This window comes from Marmota marmota, unplaced genomic scaffold (assembly GCF_001458135.2).
Source record: "Marmota marmota marmota unplaced genomic scaffold, marMar, whole genome shotgun sequence".
In the NCBI taxonomy this organism is placed as follows: domain Eukaryota; kingdom Metazoa; phylum Chordata; class Mammalia; order Rodentia; family Sciuridae; genus Marmota; species Marmota marmota.
The window spans coordinates 9,328,069-9,353,386 of NW_026000020.1; the positions used below are offsets into that span (position 1 = coordinate 9,328,069).

The 25,318-nt window shown below is 50.5% G+C and overlaps 1 protein-coding gene and 1 long non-coding RNA gene across 4 annotated transcripts; one reads left to right on the plus strand and one right to left on the minus strand.

The window, feature by feature from the left end:
- Window positions 1-484: 484 nt before the first annotated feature.
- On the minus strand, window positions 485-6,323 carry LOC107154167. Its single transcript, XR_007350221.1, has 2 exons — window positions 5,861-6,323; window positions 485-933 (listed from the first exon to the last, which is right to left on the minus strand). It is a non-coding gene; the product is annotated as an uncharacterized LOC107154167 (long non-coding RNA).
- On the plus strand, window positions 4,998-24,487 carry Il1rn (interleukin 1 receptor antagonist). Of its 3 annotated transcripts, none has more exons than XM_048810389.1 (5): window positions 4,998-5,100; window positions 14,092-14,143; window positions 20,674-20,762; window positions 21,710-21,822; window positions 23,082-24,487. In XM_048810389.1, the coding sequence occupies exons 1-5, from the start codon at window positions 5,091-5,093 to the stop codon at window positions 23,295-23,297; spliced, it is 480 nt and encodes a 159-aa protein (XP_048666346.1). In that variant the 5' UTR covers window positions 4,998-5,090; the 3' UTR covers window positions 23,298-24,487. The 3 variants fall into 3 exon arrangements, with proteins under 3 accessions (XP_048666346.1, XP_015355261.1, XP_015355262.1); XM_015499775.2 differs by lacking the exon at window positions 4,998-5,100 and adding an exon at window positions 13,565-13,950; XM_015499776.2 differs by lacking the exon at window positions 4,998-5,100 and having other exon boundaries at window positions 13,937-14,143.
- The last annotated feature ends 831 nt before the right edge of the window (window positions 24,488-25,318 follow it).

Here is a 25,318-nt window from a genome sequence, read left to right on the forward strand (position 1 = left end):
TCCCCCGGTGTCGAAGACTGGGTGCCCAGGAAAGGCCGGGGCGAGAGCAAACACGTTTATTTAAAGGAGAGGAGAGAGAGTGGGGGTGGGGTGGGTGGGGGACACTCCTCCGTAGAGGAGGGGTCCAAGCTGGTGCCCAAGGGAGTGGGGTGTCCTGCCCCTTTTATAGATTTCAGATTTCCTTTCTTCTCATGCTCCCTCCCATCCTGCCTACGTGACCATAAGGGCAGGAAGAGAGTCACGGGTGACTGTTTTTGTTGGAGATGGAATCCTCCCCTCCCCTGGAGGCGGTTAGCAGGAATGCTCTCTACCCATTTCCTTTCCTTTGATAATCAGCTACCTGTCCTTTGCCCTGGTCTCCGTGGCTGAGGCTGGAGAAGGGGACTGGGAAGGTGCAAAGTTTCGGTTACATAAGATCAATGGGTTCTGGAGACCGTCTGTGTGAGAAGAGCCTCTGCCACTAAGGACATTATATGCTTACAGCTGTCCTGAGAGTAGGTTTTATTCTTCCCCCAATGATGATGCTAACGATAACAATAACAATGAAGGGGCAGGAGCAGGCTGAAAGGGGATGGTAGATTAGATGATCTCTGGCCTTGGGGGTGACAATTTAGCTCACAGGTGTATAATCATCCCCAAGCTAGTTGAGAGGCATCCATTAAACGTGATCGGCTTTTCAGATGTTGATTGTACCCCAATAAAATCATCATTAAACATTTTGGTTGGAGTGAGAAAAAGAGGAATAGGTCACCAACTCGAGGCGGGGTCGGGCAGACGAAGCCGCAGGCCAGTCCACTTGCGTCACAGCCGAGTGGCCTCCAGTGGCGCTTCGTGTTCCTCAGCGGGTCTGGCTGGATTCTTGCCCTTCCGCGTTCCTGCTTTTCCTGCTTCTTCAGTTCCTTCTGTGCGGCTTGCTGGATTTTGTAGGATTATCTAAATAATAGAGGGGACAGACACGTCTGAACCTGCTCTGGCTGAAAAGGGATGGGACACAGTGACAGGAAGTTCAGGCTTCATGAGAGACGCTAACTGGAAACAGGAGAGTTGGGAGGAGCAAAGGCAGCCGCGATGGTGGGTCCCTCCAGGTCACCGTGTTCGCTTTCTGCATCTGTCCACCTGTGTGGTTCTGTCTCTGCAGGGTGGCCACCCCTGCTGCTCCGTGCCCCTGCGAAGGTGGCCACCCCACGGCTCGTGGAGTTAGGAGTCCTCAGCCTGGGGACAGTATGTGGCCTGGCCTCTCTGAGGTCACTCCTTACTTCTGGAAGTGTGTTAGTTTAAACCAGGCACCGGTCACTGGTCAGTTAGCCATGACCTGGGGACAAGGTCAGGTACAGTCTCACCTGACTGCCTGTGAGCTGGGGTGACGGAGATGGGTTGTTCCTAGCAGAACAGACCCTCGGCATGGCAGAGCGGGCCCGTCTTGACTCAGTTGATGTGAGCTTGTGTGGCTTAATGTGCGGCCACTTGTGAACATTATGTCCAGGAGTCTCAGTCACCTGTGAATATCTAAGTGTGTGTGTGAGAGTGTGTTTGTGCGTGTGTGTGTGTCTGCACGCCAGGGTGGGAGAGTCTTAGTACGTGTGGGTCCATTCATCTATGGGCGGGTCCCATGCTATGAGCTAGGGACACAATGGTGAACAAAACGGATGTGGTTCTTACTGTGACCTGCCCAGGGGACAGATATTACAGGGTGGACCCCCCATGAAGCAGCTGAGCTGAGGTGGAAATGGTGAGGACAGCCGGCTGGAGCGCAGAGCAGCGTAGGGAGGCTGGTGCATGTCACCGTCCTGAGGCGGAAGGAGGAGGTGATTGTGAGGAACTAAAAGAAGGCCCACGCGGCTCAGAGAACAGGGGCTGTCTTATAGGCTGACCCGGATCCAGCTCTGCAGACTCTGAACCAGGTCTTTGGGGTTTACCTGTGACCATGGGAAAAGTTCAACGGTTTAGTCATCGGTACTGTGAAACCCATCCCACCCTCTTCAGACCTCAGGGTTCTTGCTCAGGCTCCCACAGCTAAAACCCTTGGTCTTCCCACAGCGGCGCGAGCCCTGCCCTGAGCCCAGCTGATGGCCCAGACTTCTGTCCCCCCAGGACACTTCCCTTGGGGAGTCTGGGGGTCTCTCTCACCTGGGACTGTCTCAAACCAAGAGAGGGGTTCTGAGGACACTGACCTCATGTCTCGCTCCTCTCCCCTGCTACCTCCTGCCTTCCCCCCTCCTCTGTCTGTCCTTTGTCCCGTCTCCAGGCAGTGTTCTGGCGCCAGGTGGGTCAGTGCTGCAGCAAGCAATGCATCACCGTCACTGAGGTTAGGGCTCCTAAATGTTCTTCAGAAGCCCCTTCCCATGGACCAGGGTCCCTGGACACCTGGAATTCCCAAGTCCTTGAGTTCCAGTCCTCCTCACTTCTACCATTTGCCCCCAGCTCTGGGAAAGATGCTCCAAGCACCCTCTGCCAGTCCACTGTCCCCCTCAAAGCTGCAAAGCTTTGGAGGAGTGGTGGCAATCCTGCACAGGGGAGTTCTGGGTGGGCCAGGCACTGGGGGGCTCAGGTGCCCATAACAGGACCCTCACGACCTCTGGACATGCTCAGTGTCAGGGCCAACAGGAAACCCCAGGCTCCTGCCTTGATGGACTTGGAATGCCCTGGCCCTGACTGGCAGCCAAGTTTACTCTTAGTGACCAGCCCTAGACTAGTCCAGATGCAAGCTTCCCAGGGAAGAAATCAAACCCAAGCCCACGATAATCATAGCTCATGCTGTGGTCCCCCAGTGTCCATAGAGGACTGGCTCCAGGACCCCATGCAGATACCCAATCCATCCGTGCTCAAGTCCCTTATGTGGAGTGGCACAGTGTTTACACATGATGAGAACGTCCTTCTGTACACTTGGACCCATCTCTAGATCACTTCTAGCACCTGATGTAATGTGAGGGCCATGTAAATAGCTGTCACAGTGTTATCCAAGGAATAATGACCCAAAACATCTGAATGTGTTCAGAACAGGGGCCATTTTTTTTAAGTATTTTTTTTTCTTTTGGTACCGGCCATTGAACCCAGAGGTGCTTAGTCACCTTGCCACATCCCCAGCCCATTTTATGTTTTATTTTGAGACAGGGTCTCACTAAGTGGCTGAGTCTGGTCTTGAACTTACGATCCTCCTGCCTTAGCCCCCTGAGATGCTGGGATTCCACAGCATCTCAACACAGGCCTTTTTGAAGTTATTTTCAGTCCACGGTTGTTTGAACCCACAGATGCGGAGCTGCGGACACAGAGGGCTGAGGACTTCGTGCTTATTCTAAGCTCCTTCCACTAGTCCGCTCAGTCCTAAACTGCACTATGACGTGGCAGCAGTCTGCCCTCATTTTGTAGATGTTGCAAAGAGCACCGAGATAAAATCCGTGAGGCTGAGATTTGACCTCCTGGGCACCAGAGCCCCCTGCACCACGTGACTTCCTATTTGTCATCCCAGAAATGCACAATGATGTGCATTGTCACAACATGTGACCAGCTCGCCAGCAGCTTCACAGGCTGCGCTCAGCTCAACTTTCCAGGTTTGCAAAGTGGCCTTTACAAAGTTTCCAGGTTTGCAAGTTTGGTTTCTGATTCCTCAGCAAACAGGCATTTCTCTTCAAAAGCTACCTGAAGACTTGTCAGGCAAAGCTTAGCGGTCTTAGCCCTCTAGCCTGGGAAGCCACCACCAACGAGAGCAGGAAGTGAGGCCGGGAAGTCCCTGTGGTCAGGGGCACCCTGGCAGGGAGCCTTTCTTGTCTGGGCTCCTGTATCTCCCGGACCCATTGCCAGGCATGTGAGTCCATTGAGGAGATCCTGGGAACCAGTCCAGACTCCCTAAACACTCAGAGGTGGCAGAACTGGAAGCCGCACGCCCTCCCCGTCCCCGCCTGGAGTGAGGTCCTGCACAAACGCACAGTTGATAGAGGGAACTGTCACGTGCAGGCTGCTCATTCTTCCAGCCAGCCCATGTCACAATTAGGGCAGCAAGTGCCAGGGTCATTTTGCCACCATCAAACCAAGACCCCGAGGGCAGAGTGAGGTGCCTAGACTCACCCAGCTGGGTAGAGCTGGGGACCAACCCAGGGAACCCTTGCGACCTGCCACGCATCCACTGATGGTTCTGAGCACACAGGGGTGTGGGCTCCCTGATGGCAGGCACAGGGGTGTGAAGCTGGAGCGGGTGGGTGCTGGGAGGCAAAGAGGGAGAAGGGTTAGACCTTTGGGATCTCCCAGAGAAAGTGCAGGGAGCCGATCCGGCCTTCTGGACAGAGTCCAGCAGTGGCCAGCATGTGAGGCTCAGTGTTAATGGAAGAAGGGGTGGACGCTCCGTGACTGCTGAAGTCACATGTGACCACACCAGCTTCCAGGTGATACTCAAAGTGGCGGAAGACTCTGCCCCAGGGCCTTTGCCTGAGATTTCCTCCACCTGGAATGTTCTCCCCGTCCTAGGCATCCTTCCGATTCCAGCTCAAGTGCCACTTGCTCTTAGTTTCTGTATACCCACTCACCCTTGTGTCCCTCAGAGGCATGCCATGCTTTCCAGGTGACCAAGAGCACTCACCCACCCCTCAAGCCTCATTCTTGCAACTCATTTCTAGTCTGATTTCTTCCTTGGGACACAGGGACCTTGTCTGTCTTGCTTCCCATGCCTGGTAGAGTCCCATAGGCAGGGTCAGGCCGACACATGCTTTTTGGATGAATGTACGTACACTTGTCTGAACTGGTGGTGGTCGGGGCTGGGGTGGGCACAAAGCCCATAAACCCACTTGGGTTTCTACCTACTGTCCCGTTTTATGCAGATAAGAACCAGTTTGGCTTCTGCGGCCTGAGTCACCCTCCTGGAAGCTGAGCTCAACTCCTCAGCGGGCCCACCTCCTCCTGGGGCTGTCTGGCCCTGTGTGGGTGTGTGGGAGGGCCGCTCCCTCCTCCCTTGTCCTCAGGTGGTCAGGAGGGAGGACAGCGCCACACTGGGAGGTGGCACAGGTACCGCCCCCACAGTCTTTATTTGAGCAAGTCGGTCTAGAGCTGGAGGCTGAGGACCTTGGGAGAGCTCGGGAGACCTCGTATCCAATCAGGCCCTCATGGCTCTAGGTAAGCTCCTTCCAATCCCATTTTCCCATCTGAAACGTGGGGGAGGAAAACGTGTTCCACTGGTGGAAGGGCCAGTATTCACCCAGTGCTTCCAGAGGAGCGTTGAGAGCATGACCTCTAGGCCTGTCTGTCTGGGAGGCCAGGGAAGTGAGGCCATGCTCGAGGCTGTACCACCACAGGACCGCTCAGGGAGCCCTGGAGTCTGTTGGTCAATGATAGAACCAGGGAAATATCTCTGTAAAACGAGGGAAAGAAGAGTCTGTGTGTAATGAGAGATACCAATAGAACCCAGCCGTGATTCACAGGGTCGGAGTGGTGACAGGGGAGGGTGGGGCCTGCAGAGAATTAAATGATTGACACCAGGTAGTTCCAGTAGATGGGTGACCCGTGAGAATGCAGGCCTGGAGCCAAACTGATCTCTCTCTCTCTCTCTCTCTCAAGAAAAGCCAAATATTCAGATTTCATTGTGAGTAATGCTCTGGTTAAATAAGACCATAAAGCAAGCAGGTAAAATATTCCATCTATGAGTCACTAGTTTTAACCTCTCATTAGGATACGTATAGGGCAAAGGAAAAAAAATCTTAGGATTGCTGATCTGAGAACCCAGATTCTATTTGCATTTATTTGGCCCTGGTGAGCAGACAGTTTCTCCCTGCTTGGTCTGGCTTTCCTGGTCTCAGGAGAAAGGGGGTAAATGCTCAGGGGTTCACGGTCAGGAGGATGCTCACACTCCCGCCAGCTTACCACTAGATGCCCTTACCCGGCTCGTCTTGTTCTGTCCTCACAGTGCCAGGTGAAGAAGAGGAAATAGACATAGAAAGATGAAGTCATTTGCCCAAGCCAGACAGCCAGTCTAAGCCCGGGTGGGCTGCAGACGAGTCTATCTCCCATCCACCATGCTGTGCTGCAGTACGGGCCTAGGCTGGATGAGATCACGGGAGGAGGAGCTGGGGAAGCCACAGCAGTGATCCTGAGGCAGCAGATCCGCCCCTCCCCAGGCTGCAGGCATCTCTAGTGGGATGTGCTAAGATCTAGCTCAGGGTCCTGTGTGGTTTCCTCAGGTGTACAGACAATGCTTGGAGCTTGAAACCACTGTCAGAACCAGACGGTGGTACGTTGTGAAGAAATTTCTTTACTTAAATAGTCCATTCCAGAAAGGCAGTTGCTGGGTGGGTAGCACAGGAGCACAGCACCTGCCCAGTGTGTGCCAGGCCCTGGTTTCACCCCAGAGCTGCGAAATTGATCTGGCACAGATAGGTGCCAAATAAATGTGCATGAGCTTGACCTGGACTGGATTCAGGAAACCAGTACCAGCAAGCCCAGAGAAGACACCATGCTACCTAGAAGAAGGAACCACAGTCTCCCTCTAAGCCAGGACTACGGCAGGCATCGACCCTGCCAGGCAGAGAAGCCGGGGAGATGTGTGTTCTGATGAAAGCTAGGAGAAAGGACAAGGAACAAGGACAAGGATGGGGTCACTGCACACGCTTAGCACAGCTCGGGCCCACCGCTCCAGGACTCTGCTTCCTCTCTGTACAACGAGGTCCCCACTTACCCTGCAGCTGACGTGTGTGAGGAGGAGGGGGACGAGGAGAGGAAGGAGAAGATGAAGAAAATGTCCATCCCTTTGAGGACCCAGGTTGGAACACAGCTTTAAGCTACCCCGTGTCCACGGTATCTTGATCATGCAGCTGGAAGATGTTGAGGATGAATGGATTAGTTGGAAATTAGCTTGACAGAATGGCAGTTGTTGACTGCTGTGATTGATCGCTGCCGCATTGGCTGCAGTCTCTTTTCCTGAGTGGAGACTCACTGTGGTTTTTGGATCTCTCTCTAGATGGGTCACCTCTCTGCCAACAAAAACAAGCTGAATTGGCAGGGTACAAGGATAAACTAATTGTGTCTGCAATTTGTGGCACCAGCCGTCAGAGGTGCCTTTGCCTTTTAAGCCTTCATAAGTTAGAATGACCCACAAGCAGCTACTTGGGAGGCGGAGGCAGGACGGTTGCGAGTTCAAAGCTAGCCTTGGCAACTTAGCTAGGCCTTAGTCAACTTAGAGAGACCCTGTCTCAAAGTACAAAATAAAGAGAGCTGGGATGTGGCTCAGTGGTCAATCAAATCCCAGTATCAAAAAGACAGAAAAAGAATGAGTGACTGGTGGTCCTGGTTTATCAGGGGCTGAGAGGTTTGCTGAGATGAAGAACTTGCAGTCATAATGTGGTTACGGTAGGATCTGGAATGTCTTCCAAATGTTCATGTGTCAAAGGCTAACAAAAAAGTCAAATCCTGCAAATTAGGGCAATTGGTCACCTGAGGACACAATTAGGTGAAAAGCTTGCCCTGTGACCCCGATTAAAGTTTTAGACTTGTTCTTTCCTTACTACAAATTAAAAAAAAAAATAACCTCCAAAATATGAACTAAATAGTTGCCTAAGCAGTGTAAATTCAAACCAATGGAGCGCCACAAGAATGAACACAATTCTTGCTTCTTTCAACCATTCAATGAGCAGAGAAAACCGAGCTTTCTCTCTGGCTGACTCCAGTGTGGGAAGGACTAACCAAACTGGATTCAAATCCAAGCTCACTGGGGTCTGGAGAAGTGGCTTAATCTTTCTGAGCCTTAAGTTCTTTCTCTGCAAAGTAGCTACGAGAATGTTTCCATCATGAAAATGGGTGCTGTTATGGACCAGAGGACCAGAGATCTGGAGGAGGTAGTTTTCACACAGGCTGGGGCCCAGCTCAGTGGCAAGGTGAGCCCAGCATGCACGAGGCCCCAGGCCACTCCCCAGCGCAGCTGCGGCCACCCAGCTGTCTCCTCCTCCTCTCTGGCTCCTCTTGCCTGCAGAGAAGCTGTCTTGCAGAGTTAATCATCAAAGCCAAGAAGGCAAGAGCAAACACGTATCTCCAAAAACTTAAGGGAAATTGACAAATGCTGACTTTCCCTGCAGATCTGTAGTAACACACGGGAGCAAAAACCACTTGGCAAGACTGAACTTCAGAAAGGATCCGTAGGAGTTACTATTTGGATCTGGTAGGAGAACAAGCTTCTTGCAAACAGTGAGCCATAATGGTTGGTTTATACACAAAGAATGCTCTGCGGCAGCCAGAAGAGCAAATGTGGTCACTCTGATGTCAGCTAGCGGGAGGGATGTAGCTTGGTGGGCAGAGACGCCCCGGAGGCCAGACTCCAAGCCTGGCTTGCTGCCAGGGCACCTTCTAATAAACTGCTAGATGTGGTTCAAATGAACTAGTACCTGGCAGGGCTGGCTGAGGGGAGATAGACAAAGAGAGACATCAAATTATACTGTAGGGGTTTGTATTTTGTTTTCTTCCTCTTCATATTAAAATATATATCCATGACTTGGAAAGAACATCTAGGGTGTTTGTACCATTGTCTTAGTAAAAAATTACAAAGTTTGGACAGTAGTGCCTGTTCTGGGTGGTAGGCCCTAGGGCATGGCATGCTGGCGGAAGATGGTGAATAAAGCCATTGGAACCCAGGGTGCACAGCTGCTCACCAAAGCCGGGTGCTTGCGTCTTAGCCACAGCACTGGCTGATGCACTCGCAGATCCAGCAGGCTCATGGAAAGTGTCTGCATCCAGATTCAGTAAGTGTTTCTGATACACTGGATTCATCAGTAGGATTATTTCCTGCAAAGGTGAGAGGACCTCTGGAGAGTCACTTGTGCTGAGAGGAAGGAGGTGGGAGTTGGAACATGTGGAGATGGTTTCTCTCTAGAATGGATGAAGAGCAGCCAAGCCTCCCTGACGCCCTGGGGCGCTGCAGCCTGCAGGGTCTGACTGTGCCCACGTCTCCCCAGTTCCCGTTCAGTGCAGTCACGTCAGTGGCTTGAGCTCATCTCTGGTGGGAGGACTCATGCCACAGGGACCAGCAAATGCCACAAGTGGACACTTGCTGTTTACCAGCTCAACACGGCCCTGATTTTAGGGTTAGTCACGCTGATTCAAATCTACCCCATCTGTCCACTCTCACCAACCAGGAGGACCTTAACATAAAAAGAAATATGACATCATGCTCTGATTCAATTTTACTAAAGGTCAATTCCCAGATCCTTGGGATGACACCAAGGTCCTTCTGCTCTGTCTCCCCCCAGCTCTGCAGTCACTTCTGCCTCTACCCTCAGGTGAAACTCACATTCCAACCTTCCCGAATAAGATGGCCCCAGGTTCTACCTCTGGCTAGGTTTTTCAGGATAGACCCTCCTGCAAAAACATCTAGAACAGTCAGATAAGATGCTCGAAGGTGCCAAGGCTGAAGGACTGCAGGGCCCAGGGAGGTGGGGCCAGCCCAGAGGCCTTTCACCAGGGCCATCTGCAGGTTCCAAAAGGCTTGGCTGGGTTGGGGTAGCTCAGTGCTAGAGCACATGCTCAGCATGGGTGAGGCCCTGGTTCTGTCCCCAGCACCCAGCCCACCAAGCTGAGCTGTGGATTCCTGGGTCCTCCTTGGTGGGGGCACGTGGGTGAAATTTGTACTATACTCTATTTAGGATGAAGGGTCCTGAAAACTCCCACACAGTATGGGCTGGTACCTGGAGGGTAAAAGTGGAGGAGAAATTCAGCAGCCCTCTCCAGCAGGGAAGCCCCCCTCTGAACCACCTCAAGTCATGTTTGGGTGAAGGTCACCTGGGGCTGCAGTTCTCCCTACCCAGCTTCCCAGCAGGAACAAAGTAACTCATCTGGAGTAAAGACAGCCCCACCCAGAGGTGCCAATGATCTCTACAGGTTTTGATGTATAGTGTCCATCAATCAATAAGAAGTAATCAGGCATGTTACATTAGTAAGTTTTGTATTACCATAATGAAATACCTGAGATAGTTAATTTACAGAGAGAAAAGGTTCAATCAGCTCATGATTTTGGAAATTTCCGTCCAAGATCAGGTGGGCCCATTGCTTTGGGTCTCTGGTGAGGGTAACAGGTGGCAATCGCAGGGAGTGCATGATGGGACAAACTTGCTCACCTTGCCAGCCGGGAAGCAAAGGGCAAAGAGCAGGAAGAGCCAGGGGTGGGGGTGTGCACCTGTCCTCCCAGCAACTTGCAGGGGAATCACAAGTTCAAGGCCAGCCTGAGAAATTTAGTGAGACCCTGTCTCAAAATAAAGATAAAAAGGGTTGGGGGTGCAACTCAGTGTAGAGCGCCCCTGGTTTGCAATACTGAAAACACCAAAAAGAAAAAAAGAAAAAGAAAAGAAGGAAAAGCAACAGGGAGGGAAGGGGCTGGGGAGCACGACCCCCCTCCGGAGCACGCTTCCAGTAACCCAACGAGCCCCGCCACTGGAGGCTCTCCACCTCCCCTAGTGCCACCCTGGGGCGAGTCCTCCCGCAAAAGAACCTTGGGGGAGCACTTATCCGACCCACAGCATATGTGCGAGACAACCTGTGCATTAAAGAAAAACAGACAGCAGAAGGAGACCCAGCAGGGCTTCAAATAATGCAGTTGTCAGCTTTTAAAAGACCCGTGGATAACATGCTCAAAGATTTAGAAGGCAAGATTGAAAATTTTGGCAGAGAGCTGTGAGCATGCAAAGGAGGAACCAAATGGAAATCCTAGATCGGAAAGATGTAATTAACTGGGATTGAGAAACAGCTCACACTATTGAACACGCCCCACGTGGCTGGGGCCATGGTTAGCACTTCACAGGCAGCATCAGAAGACAGTGGCAAAGTCGCCCTCCCACTTCCCTGCAGGGTCCCCTCGGGGCTCCCCGGTCCCCTGTGGTAGCACTCTTCTTTTTACTCTGCTGTCTCCTAAGACGCGGACAGCCTGCCTCCATCTCCCGCTTGGCAGGGTCCCTTTAAGCAGGTCCTCATCATTTCTGATGGTGCCACTGTCTACTAGCATCAGGCTCAGTGTCTAGAAGGCACTAGATATAGCTGTGTGACCCGAAGCCCAGAGGGAAGTCACCAGTATTGGTCAGGAGAGCAGGGTCCTTTAAGTACTGTGGTCATTTAGCTTCATTCAGGAAGCAGAGTTGGGGGCTAAGTACCTAGAACTGAGAAGAAGTTTAGTCAGAGATGTCCTGTGGGCAGAAATCACACGGACACCAACTGGTTTGGTGCAATAAATGGAACCAAGATTGGAACTGTGTCCAGAAGCGTGAGGACAGGGAGAGAGCTTCCCCTCCCCCTTCTCCCTGTCTCCTCCTTTGGGCAGGGGAGCAGACTTGCATCTGGAGCAAGAAAGGAGGGTGGGTCAGTACACAGGGAAAGGAGAAGGGATCAGTACCTAGGGAAAGGAGGGTGGGTCAGTATATAGGGAACAGAGCAGGGATCAGTACCCAAGGAAAGGAGGGTGAGTCTGTACATGAAGAAAGGAGCAGGGATCAGTACCCAGGGAAAGGAGGGTGGGTCAGTACATAGGGAAAGGAGCAGGGATCAGTACCACAGGAAAGGAGGGTGAGTCTGTACATGAAGAAAGGAGCAGGGATCAGTACCCAGGGAAAGGAGGGTGGGTCAGTACATAGGGAAAGGAGCAGGGATCAGTACCCAGGGAAAGGAGGGTGGGTCAGTATATAGGGAAAAGATCAGGGATCAGTACCCAGGGAAAGGAGGGTGGGTCAGTACACAGGGAAAGGAGCAGGGATCAGTACCCAGGGAAAGGAGGGTAAGTCCGTAAGCAGAGGAGAGGCTGGGAGTGCAGGGCAGGGTGTGGGGGCTGGGGCAGTGTGACTCATTTCTCCCACTTTACCTAGGGTGAAAGAGCACACATGATCTTTGCTACTTGGCTACTTCTCACGTGCCAGGGACAGGGCTAAGGACACCACACACAGCATCTTATTTCATTCTTACAGCAACCCAGGATGTGCTTCTGTTATTGGCCCCATCTAACAGATAATGAAACTGGCACCCAGACAGCCTGGCTCATCATCTGAGATGACCCAGCTAGTAAATGACAGGGGAGGATTCAGGCTCAGCTGGGCCCCAGGGACTCCCTCCCCACTGGCTGGGGGTCTTTTGCAGAGAATATGGGAAAAGGATGCAGAGCCTAGAGAGTCCAGGAGCCCAGAACTCTGTTCCACAGGAGAAATCTCGTTCCCTTTGAATTCAAATTGGAGTCAGAGAAGCGGTTCACCCGCGTGGGTGAGACCCTTCCTTGGAATGCTGCCTGAAGGCAGAACCAGGATGGAGACACCCCACCCCACCCCGGAGAGCCCCTTCTCTCCCATCTCTAAAGATGTGTTTTGAGAGAGTGCTAAGTTAAAATTCAGGGGGGCTGTAGAGTAGCCCAGGGGAGCCAGGCAGGAGGGAGCTTGTCACAGCCGGGCTGGCTGCCTGCCCTTCCGCAGACGTAATGATAGTGATATGCCCCAGATGATTAATAGCTGTTCCAGAAATTTCAGTGAATTCTGGAAGTGACCAATAACTGCACAGGTCCATGCTCATCGCATCATTCCACCAGGGCTCAGGAGAACAACCAAAGCAAACATATGAGCAGACCAAACAGCCCCGTGGGTTCATAGTTTTCTATGGTTTCAAAGAGGCCAAATGATCCATTCAAGTCCACACAGCTTCTGAGGACTGTGAAGGGACACAGGCGAGCCACCTTGCCTGCCAAAGCTATCACCCAGAGTGAGCTTTGCAGAAATGTTCATTTGCTTTAAAGACCCAGGGAATTCATTTGCAACCTCCACAGACTTTGATTTGTTGGTTGAAGATGAAGTCAAATGCATTGAGATCAAGTGTGGTGGTGGGAGGATCCCGGGCTGCAGGTGAGAAGACCAGGATTCCTGGACATACACTTGGCATTAACAAGCTCTGTGACCTTGGGCATGCCCCTTCTCCCTTCTGGGACCTTCAGATCTCCTTAAAACAAATGAGATGTTTGATCCTTACCCTCTTATCTAAAAATGCCAAATCTGTGCTTCTGCAATGCCATTTCCCATCACATAGAAACCCCCTTCAGCTTTTTGCATCCATAAACGGGAAACATGATGGCCTTTTCCTGTTTAGAATATTGGAAGACAGGAAATTCATGTTTATCAACCCAGAACGGGCCAGGAGTTGCCCTTTCCTTCCATCCTGCCATCCTCCCCACCCCACCCCCTGCCACCTGCAAGGAGGACACCGTCATCTTCACGCTGAGGCCTAGATGCAGAGGGAGAATTTGGGCCTATTTCTATCCAAGGGCTGAGTGCCCTCCATTTCTCCAAGACCATGTCTTTAAAGATGTGGGGAGTAGGGAGAGAACTGGTTTGAGAGTACCTCTCGGGAAGGACTCGCTTTTCTCTAGAACAGGGATCAGCACACTTCCGGCGCACTCCGGTGGCCCCCTGGTCTGTAAATAAAGTTGTGTTGGAGCACAGTGTGACCTTCCTGTTTGCAGACAGTCCGTAGCCGCTTGTTCAGTGGGACGGCTGAGTTGGGTGATCGCGTCAGCTGGACGGCCCACAAAGCCCAAAATATTTACAATCTGGTTCTGTACAGAGTGTTTGGCAGTCCCCTGCCCAAAGTCCAGCAGGCCATCCCTCCTTCACAGAAAACAGAGTGACATGATACAATCCCACGTACTGGGAGCCCTGTTCTGGGCTCTGTGGGGACAAGGGGACATTTCTGCTCAGATCTGGTTTTAACAAGTCAACATCCCAGACTACCTGTCAGGCAAAGGAGGGACTTGGACTTTCATTGTTCTCTTCCCACGAACCCAGTGAAGGGGAAATAGAAATCTTGATTTTGGGGAAATTGCACAGGGGAAAAAGGGGAGGGCATTGGTTACAACACCCCATTGCGACACTCGTTGGGGTTGAAAGTGACAACAGCAAGGGTTTCTCGTTTTGGAATTGCGAGGGTATTTCCGCTTCTTGCAGTGGGACTGGTGGCAGCAGCCTGGCCCCGGTGAGTGACTACCTTCTTTATAAGCAGCAACACCGGCCCCCAAATGGCAGTCTCCACTGCCTCGCTGGGACCACAGGATGGAAATGTGCAGGGGTACCTGCAGCCACCTAATCTCTCTTCTCCTCTTCCTGCTCCACTCAGAGGCAGCCTGCCGCCCCCTGGGGAGGAGACCCTGCAGGATGCAAGCCTTCAGGTAAGGACATGAGGGCACACAGGCCTTCTGGGGCCACCGGCTCTGCGGGCTCCAAGAGCTGGGTTTGGGTGGGCAACAGAAGTGCTGTGCACAAGATCTGCGAGCTGCCTGGGCTTGTGTTTTAGAATACCCCAGATGTGTGAAGCAGGGCTGAAGCGCAGCTACCTCCCCAGAGACTAGGGCAGCTCACCCAGGGTCAGGCACGTGCAGAGATGCTGGTGTCTGGGCCAGCAGAGCGGGGCAGGGCAGGACACAGCCGGAGACCCCCACTGACTGTGGAGACCCCGGTCTGTGTTGACTTATTGGAGGCTTCACTTCCTGGTGCCTCAGTTTCCCTGTCTCTGACTTGGGCTCATGATGACTTCCTGCGTGTCTTACGGGTTGTCGTGAATGAAAAGCAATTGCACCGAAGACAGTGTAACAGTGTCCTGGTGACCGAGAGTGCCTAAAAATGATTGTGAGTTTTGAGATTAGGTCCGGAGCCCCAGGCGATGGCACCGCTAGTGCATATGAGTGTGCTGCCTGTGTGGGTCCCCCGGGCCAGGACTCGTCCCAGGAGGGAAGGCATGTTCAGCGAAATCCATCTCCGTCCCTGGATGTTTCTGGTCCATGGCTGCAGGTTGGGACTTTGAGTGTGTCAGGGTCCGTGTGGGTCCCAAGACGAGGCCCTCCCTTCCCAGACGCAGGACTGTCTGCTTTCTGAGTGCCTCTCACCAGCTGGGGGTTGCAGAAGGGCTCTGGGGTTCTCTAGCAGGGATGTTGGATCCCTTCAGGCTGAGACTCATCTGGGAACTAAGGACAATCAAAAGAAGTCCAATGCTCACACGTGCACAGCCCTTTGGTTGGCCTGAGGACCCCTCCCTGAGCTAGTGCTGCTCAAACCCCAGGATGGCAGGTGTCATCAGAGGGCTTCACAGGTGAGGAGATGAGGCCCTTCTGGGCCCCGGGCTGGCTCTGTTTACTCCATCTCAAGTTGCCAGTCCTGCTGTCAGCCACAGGGACACGTCAGCGAGAAGAGAGGATTGGGATCCACCAACAGGTGACTGGGTGAGCTAGAGGAAGCCAACTTGTCCCCCGGGGAGACAGCTGCCCCTGCCAGACCCAGGGCAGGTCACTAGATAGGAGAAGGTTTCTAGCAACAGACCCTGTGGGTCCAAGGCTCAGTGAGTTAGCGGCAAGGTGTTGTGTCCCTGGAACTTCTTACACTGAGCTGCAGTAGCCCCCAATCTCAGGGGGCTGTTTATATTGAAATGAATGACAATAGAGTCAAAATTCAAGTCAACCCCCACCCCCCCACTGGCAATTCTGAAATTCAATGGACACAGGTGGCTGCCATATTGGACAGGGTGACTGCAAGGCTTTTCTGCATCCCAGGAAGGTCTATGGGACAGGGATGCTCTAGAGCATGCTCTGCTAATGCAGGAGGTGCCCGTGCTGGGGTCTGGGATGAGAAGCAGGCAGAGGGCATGGGTAGCAGGAGCTCCACTCACCAGCTGGGGGAGTTGGGCTGTCGGCCTCAGTCTTCTCACCCATGTCCTGGGTGTGCAAGTCCACACTCCTGGTAGAACTGGAAGCAGATTAGGTGAGCTCTGGGGGACACAGGAGGGTGTTTGCTGGGGTCCTGCCCCAGTGGGGTCCAAGGGGTCCTGAAGGACGAGTGGCATCGGTGCAAAGGATGAGACAGGAGTCGTTCTGTTGGAGCAATCTCCAGAGAGAGAGCTGTCAGCTGCTCTCTCTCTCTCTCTCTCTCCTTTTATTCTGCTTTTTCTCATCATTATAGGTATACACCTGTACTTAAGATCCCATCTAAAAGACCCCTCTAACAATCTTATAATATATTCTAAAAGCATCTAAAAATGCCTACATTGATTCTCATAAAACTGGTTAAGCTGCTTCTTCAGAGAGTGTCTTTGTTCCTTAGTCAAAGTACAGCAGTCTTAAATCTTTGTAATCTTTAATGAAAGGCCAGGTTCTGCCTGTCAATCCCCCTGCCAATAACATCATCTATGCTCATCATAAATCCCGAAAGTAAGAGAGGGTCTATTAGAAGGACAACATACTTTTACAAACCTTTTCTCCCCTGGATGAATACCATAACCTATCCTTAATTAAACAGGCTACATATGGTGGGCTTCGTGCCACAGGCATGATAACTATCTGCTTAGGCTTTTTAAGAGACTGAGGACATGAATTGGATTCTTAGTTGATATAATCAATTGTGGTGTCCAGAGTTCCTGTAGCAGTTCCCAGAATGATTGTGGATATTTTTCTGTTTTGTCCTCAAGGTCCTGAGAGATAGTAAAACAGCCTTTAAGTCATGAACCACCAGCTATATTCTTGGCCATCTAGAATTTAAAGTCTACTCCTGGATAGGAGTAACCCATCCAACTGAGAACCATTGATAAATAGGTTCCGGTTTAGACAACATAATACTTGGCCATTGTCTAGCAAAGAAAGGACTTTGTTGTTGAAAATCTGTGATGATCATGATCAGGAGAAAAAGATAGAATGATCACGTATTGGAAAAGAAGAATCTCGAGGGAAAAATTTAAATCCTTTTTCAATATACACACATTTATGCCAGGAAGGAAATCCAAATAGTCTATCTATCCCTGACCATGAACTTTTAAGGTGAACCTCAACTTGGGAACAGTTTTGAACCACAGGAGGAGCCTTTTCTGTACATAAATAATCTTTAAAATTATGTAAACCTAAGGTTAAAATAGAAAGTGCCCAAAGATCCTTTTTGTTTTTATTAGATGGGGAATCTGCTTAAAATGTCCTATAATTAAGTGATAAACAGCCTATTGGTCTAGCAACACAATGAGTAAAACAAAGAAGAGATAAATGACTGTCACCCTTAAAATTAAAATTATGAGTCGAGACAGGAGTAATAAAATAATTAGATCAGTATTATTGGTAAATACCCTCATGTCTCCTTTTCCCCAGATAGTAAGATGAAACAAAGGTGGGTCAGGATAATGTGCCCCAAAATATTCAGAAGATATATTTGCTACTTGACAGGCAAAAAGGGTTAATGGTGCATAGGAATTTGAGAAAAAATAAGTACTGGAGCTTGATCAGTCAGTTGTTCTATCTGTCCCCAAGTTGGTGGTCTTGCGGATCTCATAGAAGATGCTTGTTTAGGTAAGAGTTGAGAAGTGTCGAAGTGTAATTGAGAAAGAGGTGGAATCAAGGTGGTTGTCAGATCTTCCTTGGGCACCATGGTCAATTGTGGGAAGTATTGGAGATTTGGAGGGAGCCATCTGTTCCGCTTCCTGTTCTGAAGGCTGGGACATAGAATCAGTCTATCAGGATCCAAATGGGAGAATCCGCATCCTGTGGGAAGAAACAAGCATACCTCGCCCACAAGTTAATAATATATTAATCAGGTCCTTTCCATTTTCCCTTCAAGAGATCTTTCCATTTCACTAAGGGTTTTGCTGATATTTTCTCATTTTCCCAATGTCTTAGCATGAGAGTTACTCCTTTATAGTCACAATTAAGGAGGTTAATCACAAACAAGGCATGTTGTAGACCATGATGAGGAGAACTGTATTTATATTTTCCTTGAGGTTTAGCAATTTGAGCCTTTAGTGTTTGATGAGCTCTCTCAACTACAGCTTGTCCTCGAGGGTTACAGGGAATCCCCATAGAATGAGAGACTGTGAACATGTCATAAAAATTTTTAAAGGCATTTGAAGTATAAGCTGGTGCATTTTCTGTTTTTAGTGCTTTAGGCATCCCCAAAATATGAGAAACAAATAAACAGATGTTGGACCATATATTTATATGCTTCCCCAGTTTTTGCTGAGGCAATAATCACATGGGAAAATGTATCAACAATGACATGAACATAAACTAATTTTCCAAATGAAGGAATATGAGTGACATCCATTTGCCATAAATCATTAGGTCTTAAACCCCGAGAATTAACCCCCATGGCTAGAGCCATAATGTTGGGCAGGTTTGATAATTTCTAACAACAGTCCTAGCTGATTCCCTAGGGATATGAAATTGCTGTCGATGGGTGGAGGCATTTTGATGATACAAAGTGTGACTAGCTGTAGCTTCTTGAACAGTAAGAATTGGGGGTTTATGAATCTGCTAAAGCATTACCTTGTGACACTTTCCTGAAAAGTTAGAATGTCCTCAGATGTGTCCTATAAAATAGATGTTGTCTTTCTAGGATCAACTTTTGTAAGGAATTAATGAAAAATTGTAGTCTTATGCTGAGAAAGAGAGGCTGTTTCTATATGAGGAAAGATTTTCACATTTGACCATGATTCCAGGTACCATTTCTGCCCTCTGAGCAGAAGTTTCCTCTGTCTTTTGAACATAAGTTTTATCACTAATAACTAAAGATGCTTGTCCATTTGAAGAACCATCAGTGAAAACTAAGACTGCTGGTTGAGGTAAGGGCTCAGAAGAGAACAATTTTGGAAAAATGATAGGGTGGTTCTTAACCAGGTATAACAAAGGATGAGATGGCAGATGAAATTTAACGTGACCATAAAATCCCTGTAGGGCTATTTGCCAGTCTTCAGAATATTCCATAGTGTATTTAGTTGATCTTTAGCATAAGGAATCACAAAATTATGTACATCTTTCCCAAATAACTCTCTACTTCTATGCCTTCCCTTGATTATTAATAATGCAACCACAGCAGGATATGAACAGATAACCTTCTCAGAGGTAACTGGCATATGCATCCATTCTAAAGGACCTGACTGCCACAAATCCCCTGTGGGTGTATGAGGAGTAGCTAAAATAAGAAAATCCCAAATCTGAGTATAGCCAACTCTTTGCAACTGTTATTAACCGCTTTTACCTTGCATAAGGCCAGATTAGCCTCTTCTGTCAAAACCCGAAGAGAATGTGGGTTTGAGTCTCCTCTCAAAATATCAAATAATGGTTTAAGTTCTGTAGTAGTGAGTTTCAAAAAAGGATGAATCCAGTTAATATCTCTGAAAGTTTTTGAAAATCATTTAAAGTCTATAAATGCTCAATTCTTAATTTTAAATTTTGATGGGAAATAGCTTGAGTACTTATAATTCTACCCAAATAATTATAAGAAGGGGATTGCTGAGTTTTATCTGGGGCAATGATTAGACCAAAAATTTTTAAAGATTGTTAACATCAATAAAATATGATAAAGCAATTGAACGTTTTCATGAGCAATTAATATATCATCCATATAATGGATAACATAGGCATCTTTATATTTATCTCTTAGTGGTTGTACTGCCGATGCAACATATTTTTGACAGAGAGTAGGGCTGTTCTTCATACCTTGAGGTGATATCTTCCTCTGAAATCATTGGCATGGTCGTTTCAAATTGGCAGAGGGAAGGCTAAAAGCAAACCTTCTTACAATCATCAGGATGTAATGGAATAGTAAAAAAGCAGTCTTGTAAGTCTATTACCATAACGTGAGATCCTTTAGGGACAGCTGTTGGAGAAGGGAGTCCTGGTTGTAGGGACCCCCTATCTTCTATGGTGGCATTGATAGCTCTTAGATCTTGTAGTAATCTCCATTCCCCTGATTTCTTAATAACGAATATAGTAGTATTCCATGGACTATTGGAGGGTTCTATGTGTTTTAAATTAGCTGTTCCTTAACCAGCAAGTCTGCAGCCTGTAATTTTTCTGTTATAAGGGGCCACTGTTCTACCCATACAGGCTCATCATTTTTCCAAGTCATTTTATCTGCTGTTTCAACAATGGCCCCAATTAAAAATCCTGTTGAGCCTCTTCTACAAGAGCAGTACAGAGAGAAACCCCCATTTTAAACATTATGTCTCGACTCTATAGAGTAAAAGGAAGAGGAGGAATCACATATGGCAGAAAAGTGACCGAATTTTTGTCATCAGCCCATTTAAGTATTTGTGTGCTTTTTTTTTTTTTTTACATTAGTAGCAGTTCCAAGTCCCCTGAGTATTGAGGAAGTCACCATTGTAGGCCAGGTCGAGGGACAAGCTTTTCCTGCTACACAAGTAACGTCTGCTCCTGTGTCCAATAGCCTTCAATTATTTTTCCTTGAATCTTTAATTTTTTCATAGGACGAGAGATTTGAATTTTTTTTAACCCCGAATGCCAAGTCACTAGAACCAAAACCTCTAGTTTGTCTTTGATCTTCTGAAATAGCTCAATTTCCTATCGATACATAGGGAAGTAACAAGATCTGAGCAATCCTTTGCCCTTAATGAATAATCAAACTTTTTTGAGATGAGGGCTCTACTAAAATCTTAATGTCTCCAGCATAATCAGAATCAATAACTCCAGGAATAACCTTAATCCCTTGTAGAGAAGCAGGCTGAGGGGATGGGTAGGAGGGGCTCTCCACTCACCAGCTGGGGGAGTTGGGCTGTCGGCCTTAGTCTTCTCATCCCTGTCCTGGGTGTGCAAGTCCACACTCCTGGTAGAACCGGAAGCAGACTAGGTGAGCTCTGGGGGACACAGGAAGGTGCTGATGAGTGGACCATGCACATACCAGGTGTCCACTACAACTGGGTTCTTTTCCTTTTCAGGATCTGGGATATTAATCAGAAAACCTTCTACCTGAGGAACAACCAACTAGTCGCCGGATACTTGCAGGGGCCAAATATCAAATTAGAAGGTGAGTAGTTTCCAGGGGAACCATTGTTGTATGGGAATTGGCTCACTCTGTTCCCGGAGTCCCAGCATTGCCATCTGTCCCTGCAATTTCAGGTGCCATGTTCTAATCCCTGTGAGTTGGAAGCTGGGGAGATGGGAACCACTACAGGTCACACGGGACCTTCCCTTCCTCCTGTGCCTATTAGGGCTCCCACATTCCTGTGTCATTCAAACTTGAGCCAGCCCCTGATTAAGACCCCCTGTGCAAGGCTGGGCCACGTCCCATGAATAATCACGGACACCATGTTCTGGTTCACACTCCAAACCAGCTGGATGAACTTGGGTGAACTTCACCCCCTGCCTAGTTTTCCCTTTAGTAAGCTGAGGGTCCTGGGGTGGAGGATTTGAGATTCTTTCAGCCCTGGCATCCAGATACTCTCACTTCCCTGTTTGGTAGGTAGCATGGTGCTATCTCCCTCGCCCCACCCTGCCCAACCCCTTGCTCCCTCTGCCCTACCTTACGTGGAAAGAATCAGAGACCTACCCTTCCTGTCCTGCCGGTAGTTCTCCCCATGAACTTGTTGAGGCACAGGGAGGCTGAGATTATTCCTGCTACACAAGAGCATGGGGAAGCTGGACTCCCAGTCCCCAGGGTCCCCTGGAGCCCCACTCATTCTTGTGTGCTGCTGTCCCTGGCGGTTGGCAGCAGGGTTGTTGACCTGGAGCACAGGTGTCCTGGGAGAGCGAGGGGAGAAGTCACATGAAGCAGAGACTAGAGCCTCAGCCTCTGGGGAGTGCTTAAGCAGGGAGTGAACTTCCCTCTGGACACAGACAGGAAGGTGGGGCCTCCCTGTCCTTCTGACCCTGGATTTTAGCTGTGGAGAGGGGACCAAAAACAATACTCAGGGTCTCCTCCACATCCCTGCCTCTTCTTCCTTCCTCCTGATCCTCCTCTCTTCTCTTCCCCAGAAAAGATAGACATGGTACCCATCGACCCTCATGCTATGTTCTTGGGGATCCACGGGGGGAAGTTGTGCCTGTCCTGTGTCAAGTCTGGTGATGACATCCGGCTCCAGTTGGAGGTAAGGATCTGTTCTGGGGCATCCAACCCCTCCAAAGCCCAGTGCCTTAAAGCAGTTTGTTCTCATGATTCTGTGAGTGGCCCAGGATCAGCCGGGCTGTTCGGATTCACTTGGAGAAAGGTGCTGGGGTCCTCCTGCGGCTGCCTTCCTCGGTGACCTTGACTGGTGCTGGTGTCCACCATGGTTCCTGGCCCCCGAGGCTCTCAATGTTTGGGAGTTAGCCAGACTTCCTCACAAGATGGCGGCTGGCCTCCACAAGGGATCATCCCAAAGAGACAAGCGTCAATGGGAAAGCACCTATTAAACTTCTACTTGTGTGCTCCTATCCGCAAATGGCGGCTGCATGGCTAAGTCTGGATTCAGCTTGGGAGGGGATGGCCCAAGAGTGTGAACGCTAGGAGGGGGCACAGTTCATTGGGACCACCAACATGACACTTTATCACAGGTTCTGAACTACTATGGGCCACAGCACTGCCCGGGGGACCTGCCGTCTTTGAACAAGGCCTATCCTCAGGACCTTTCTCTTCTGAATCTTATCTATTTAGCTTGAATGGTAGGGATCCCATCCTGACCCTTGCTACTCCTGGTCCCATTCAATAGTAATGGGCTGTACCAGTCTGGGGAAAGATGGCTTTGTCTCAGGGGCTTGTTGGGCAAGATCTTCATCCAAATGCAAGTGTCCATATCCATGACAATGTCACTTCCCTCCACCAGTAGACAAGAGAACATTTTTGGAGGGTGACAGTTGTTCTGTGTGGAGCAGGGCTGGCCAGGATAGCTCATGTAACAAATCAAATGAGCCTTGAGACTCTGCCCATCTCTCCTCCACCCACTTTCCTTGGAGGCTCAACCCTGACAGACTGCAGCCCTGGCCTCTGTGGATGGGTCTTGTGTTTAGCAGACTTCCTGGTCTGTGGCCAGAGTGACCACATTTCCAAAGTCAGGGTATGATGAGGGGCCAACTGTTTGTATCCATGCTGTCCTATGAGACCTGGGACCCGTGGTCTCTGGAGACCTTGGTGCTGTCCTATGAGACCTGGGACCCATGGTCTCTGGAGATCTTGGTGCTGTCCTATGAGACCTGGGACCTGTGGTCTCTGGAGACCTTGGTGCTGTCCTATGAGACCTGGGCTGTGGTTGCTGGCTGGGTCCAGGCATTTCTCCAACACTTTAGCCTGGCCCAGCCAGGGGCCCACAGCACGGTGAGGGCAGGACTTCCCAGGCCCTCAGCCATCACCCACCTGACTCTTGACTTCCAGGCAGTTAACATCACCGACCTGAGCAGGACCAAGGAGCAGGACAAGCGCTTCTCCTTCATCCGCTCAGACAACGGCCCCACCACCAGCTTTGAGTCTGCAGCCTGCCCGGGCTGGTTCATCTGCACGGCGTTGGAAGCTGACCAGCCTGTCAGCCTCACCAACAGGCCCGAGGACACCCTTGTGGTCACCAAGTTCTACTTCCAGGAGGACCAGTAGTACAGGCCAGACCTGCCCTTCCACACTCCCGGGCCATCGATGACTCCAGGGCCTGCCTGTCCACCCCTGCCTGGGGGCTCCTGACAGCTGTGAGGTCAGAGGCGGGACCTTTGCAGGGTGGACCCTGGAAGGAGGCATCAGAACCCCACAACAGGATTCTGCCTGCAGCCTTTTGGTGACCCCCACCTCCATGCTGCCTCCAGAATGATCATCTCTCCAAGTGCAGATGGGATCCCAGCAGCCCCTGCTCCAAACCCTTCTAGGTTGCCTCTGACCTCTCTCTGGGCGAGGTGAGGTGGGGAAATCCAGACCACCTGCCCGCTGAGTGCCCCCTGCTCTCCTCCCTCTGCTCCGTTCCCCCTGCCCCACACATGACCCCCATCCATCAGGTCAGTGCCCTCCCCAGGTGGCTTCATGACCTGTGTTACCAGCTGAGGCTGGTCCCTGAAGAAGTTTGCTATTGTTGGTTTTGGTTTTGGTGTTGGGGATTGGACCCGGGGTCTCCCTGTGCGAAGGCACCAGCTCTTCCACTGAGCTCCATCCCTGGCTGTGGGAAAGTCTTTAAGGGTCTATGGAAAGTAGAGATTAAGGAGTTCATGGTAATATTTATTAGCCAACTCTACTCCCTATGAAGGAATTTGGAGGTTGGATCCCTTCTGAGAGGGATGGGGCATTAGGATGTCCTGCAACTGTGAGGTGGCGGGAAACGAGAAAGCAGGCGGCATATGACCTCATTTCCCTTCCTTTTGTAATGTCCCAAACTTTAGAAATTAAACATTAGTGGACTGTATTGGAGTCCTGTTCTTGTTCTTTTTGAAACATTCCCGTACTCTGAGCCCATGCCTGGCCCCGAGCACCATCTGCACTCCACATAAGTCCCCTCCTCTGCACTGGGCAGATGGAGCTCCCCAGGTCCCTCCTGCTCTGCCAGGACGGAGGAGTCGAGGAGTTGCTCCTGGCCCATTCTGGCGCTTCTGATGCGGAGACTGGAGTGGGACTGGCTTGCCTCCGTCTGGCTCCCCCGCAGGCCGTGGGCTCCTCGGGCAGGGAACAGGACTTGTGTGTGTCTCAGGTCCCTGGGACTGAGCCTGGCCCTTGGCCAGAACACAATGACAGGTGCTCTGTGCGTTGGGTGGAAAACTTACTCCTTGTGACTTCAGCGCTGTGTTACAATAAAACCTCGAACATGCCTACTGTGTTGCAGATGTCTGTCACCCTGTGAGGCTCGGGGCACGGAGGGCTGGGTGGACAGGCAGGCCAATGATCTATTTCTCTCTGAGAGCCTCTCGTCTGAGAGTCCTTTCCTCCTTGGTCCTCACGGTCACCGGATTACATGGGAGCAAATGTCCCAGCCTGGCAGGTGTGGTCAGCACTGTCCACAAAGAGCCCCAACCGGAAAAACCACCAATGCCCATCACCTCCATCCATTGCATGTAGTGTGACCCTCATAGCAAAGACAGTGAATAAGCCACAGCCAGCGGCACCCGACGTGACAGGCAAATCTTACAGCATGATGTGGGGTCTGAGGATCCCGAGGGTCCAGAGGCTTTGTGTGAGCCAGGTCCAGCCAAGTCAGTCCCAGGGACCCTCAGGTGAGCTCTGGGAGCCTAGCCACACCCTGGCTCTCCTGCTTGCTCCATGTGCACACTGGCGTCAGCTCCAATCTCAGAGGCTCAGTTTTCTTATCTGTCAATGTAAATAAGAGATAATGCAGAGAGCCCAGCAACAGCCATCTGTGGTTACTGCAATGAGTCCAGCAAGAGTCTGTGTGCAGAGCGATCTGCCCTAAAGCCCTGTTGCTCCCAGTGTGGTCTGTGGGTCATTTCTGTCAGCACCACTCGGAGTTAAAATGCACACGCCTGGCCTCCCGTCACACTTCCCAGCTTGGCATCTTGGTCTTCACCCAGCCTCCGTGAGCCCAGCTGTGGCTCCTCTGTGTGATACGAGGACGGGGAGGTGGCTCTGGACAGCTAGGCCTGGGGAGCAGGCCAGGCTATTAGGAGGCAGTGCAAGGTGACTGA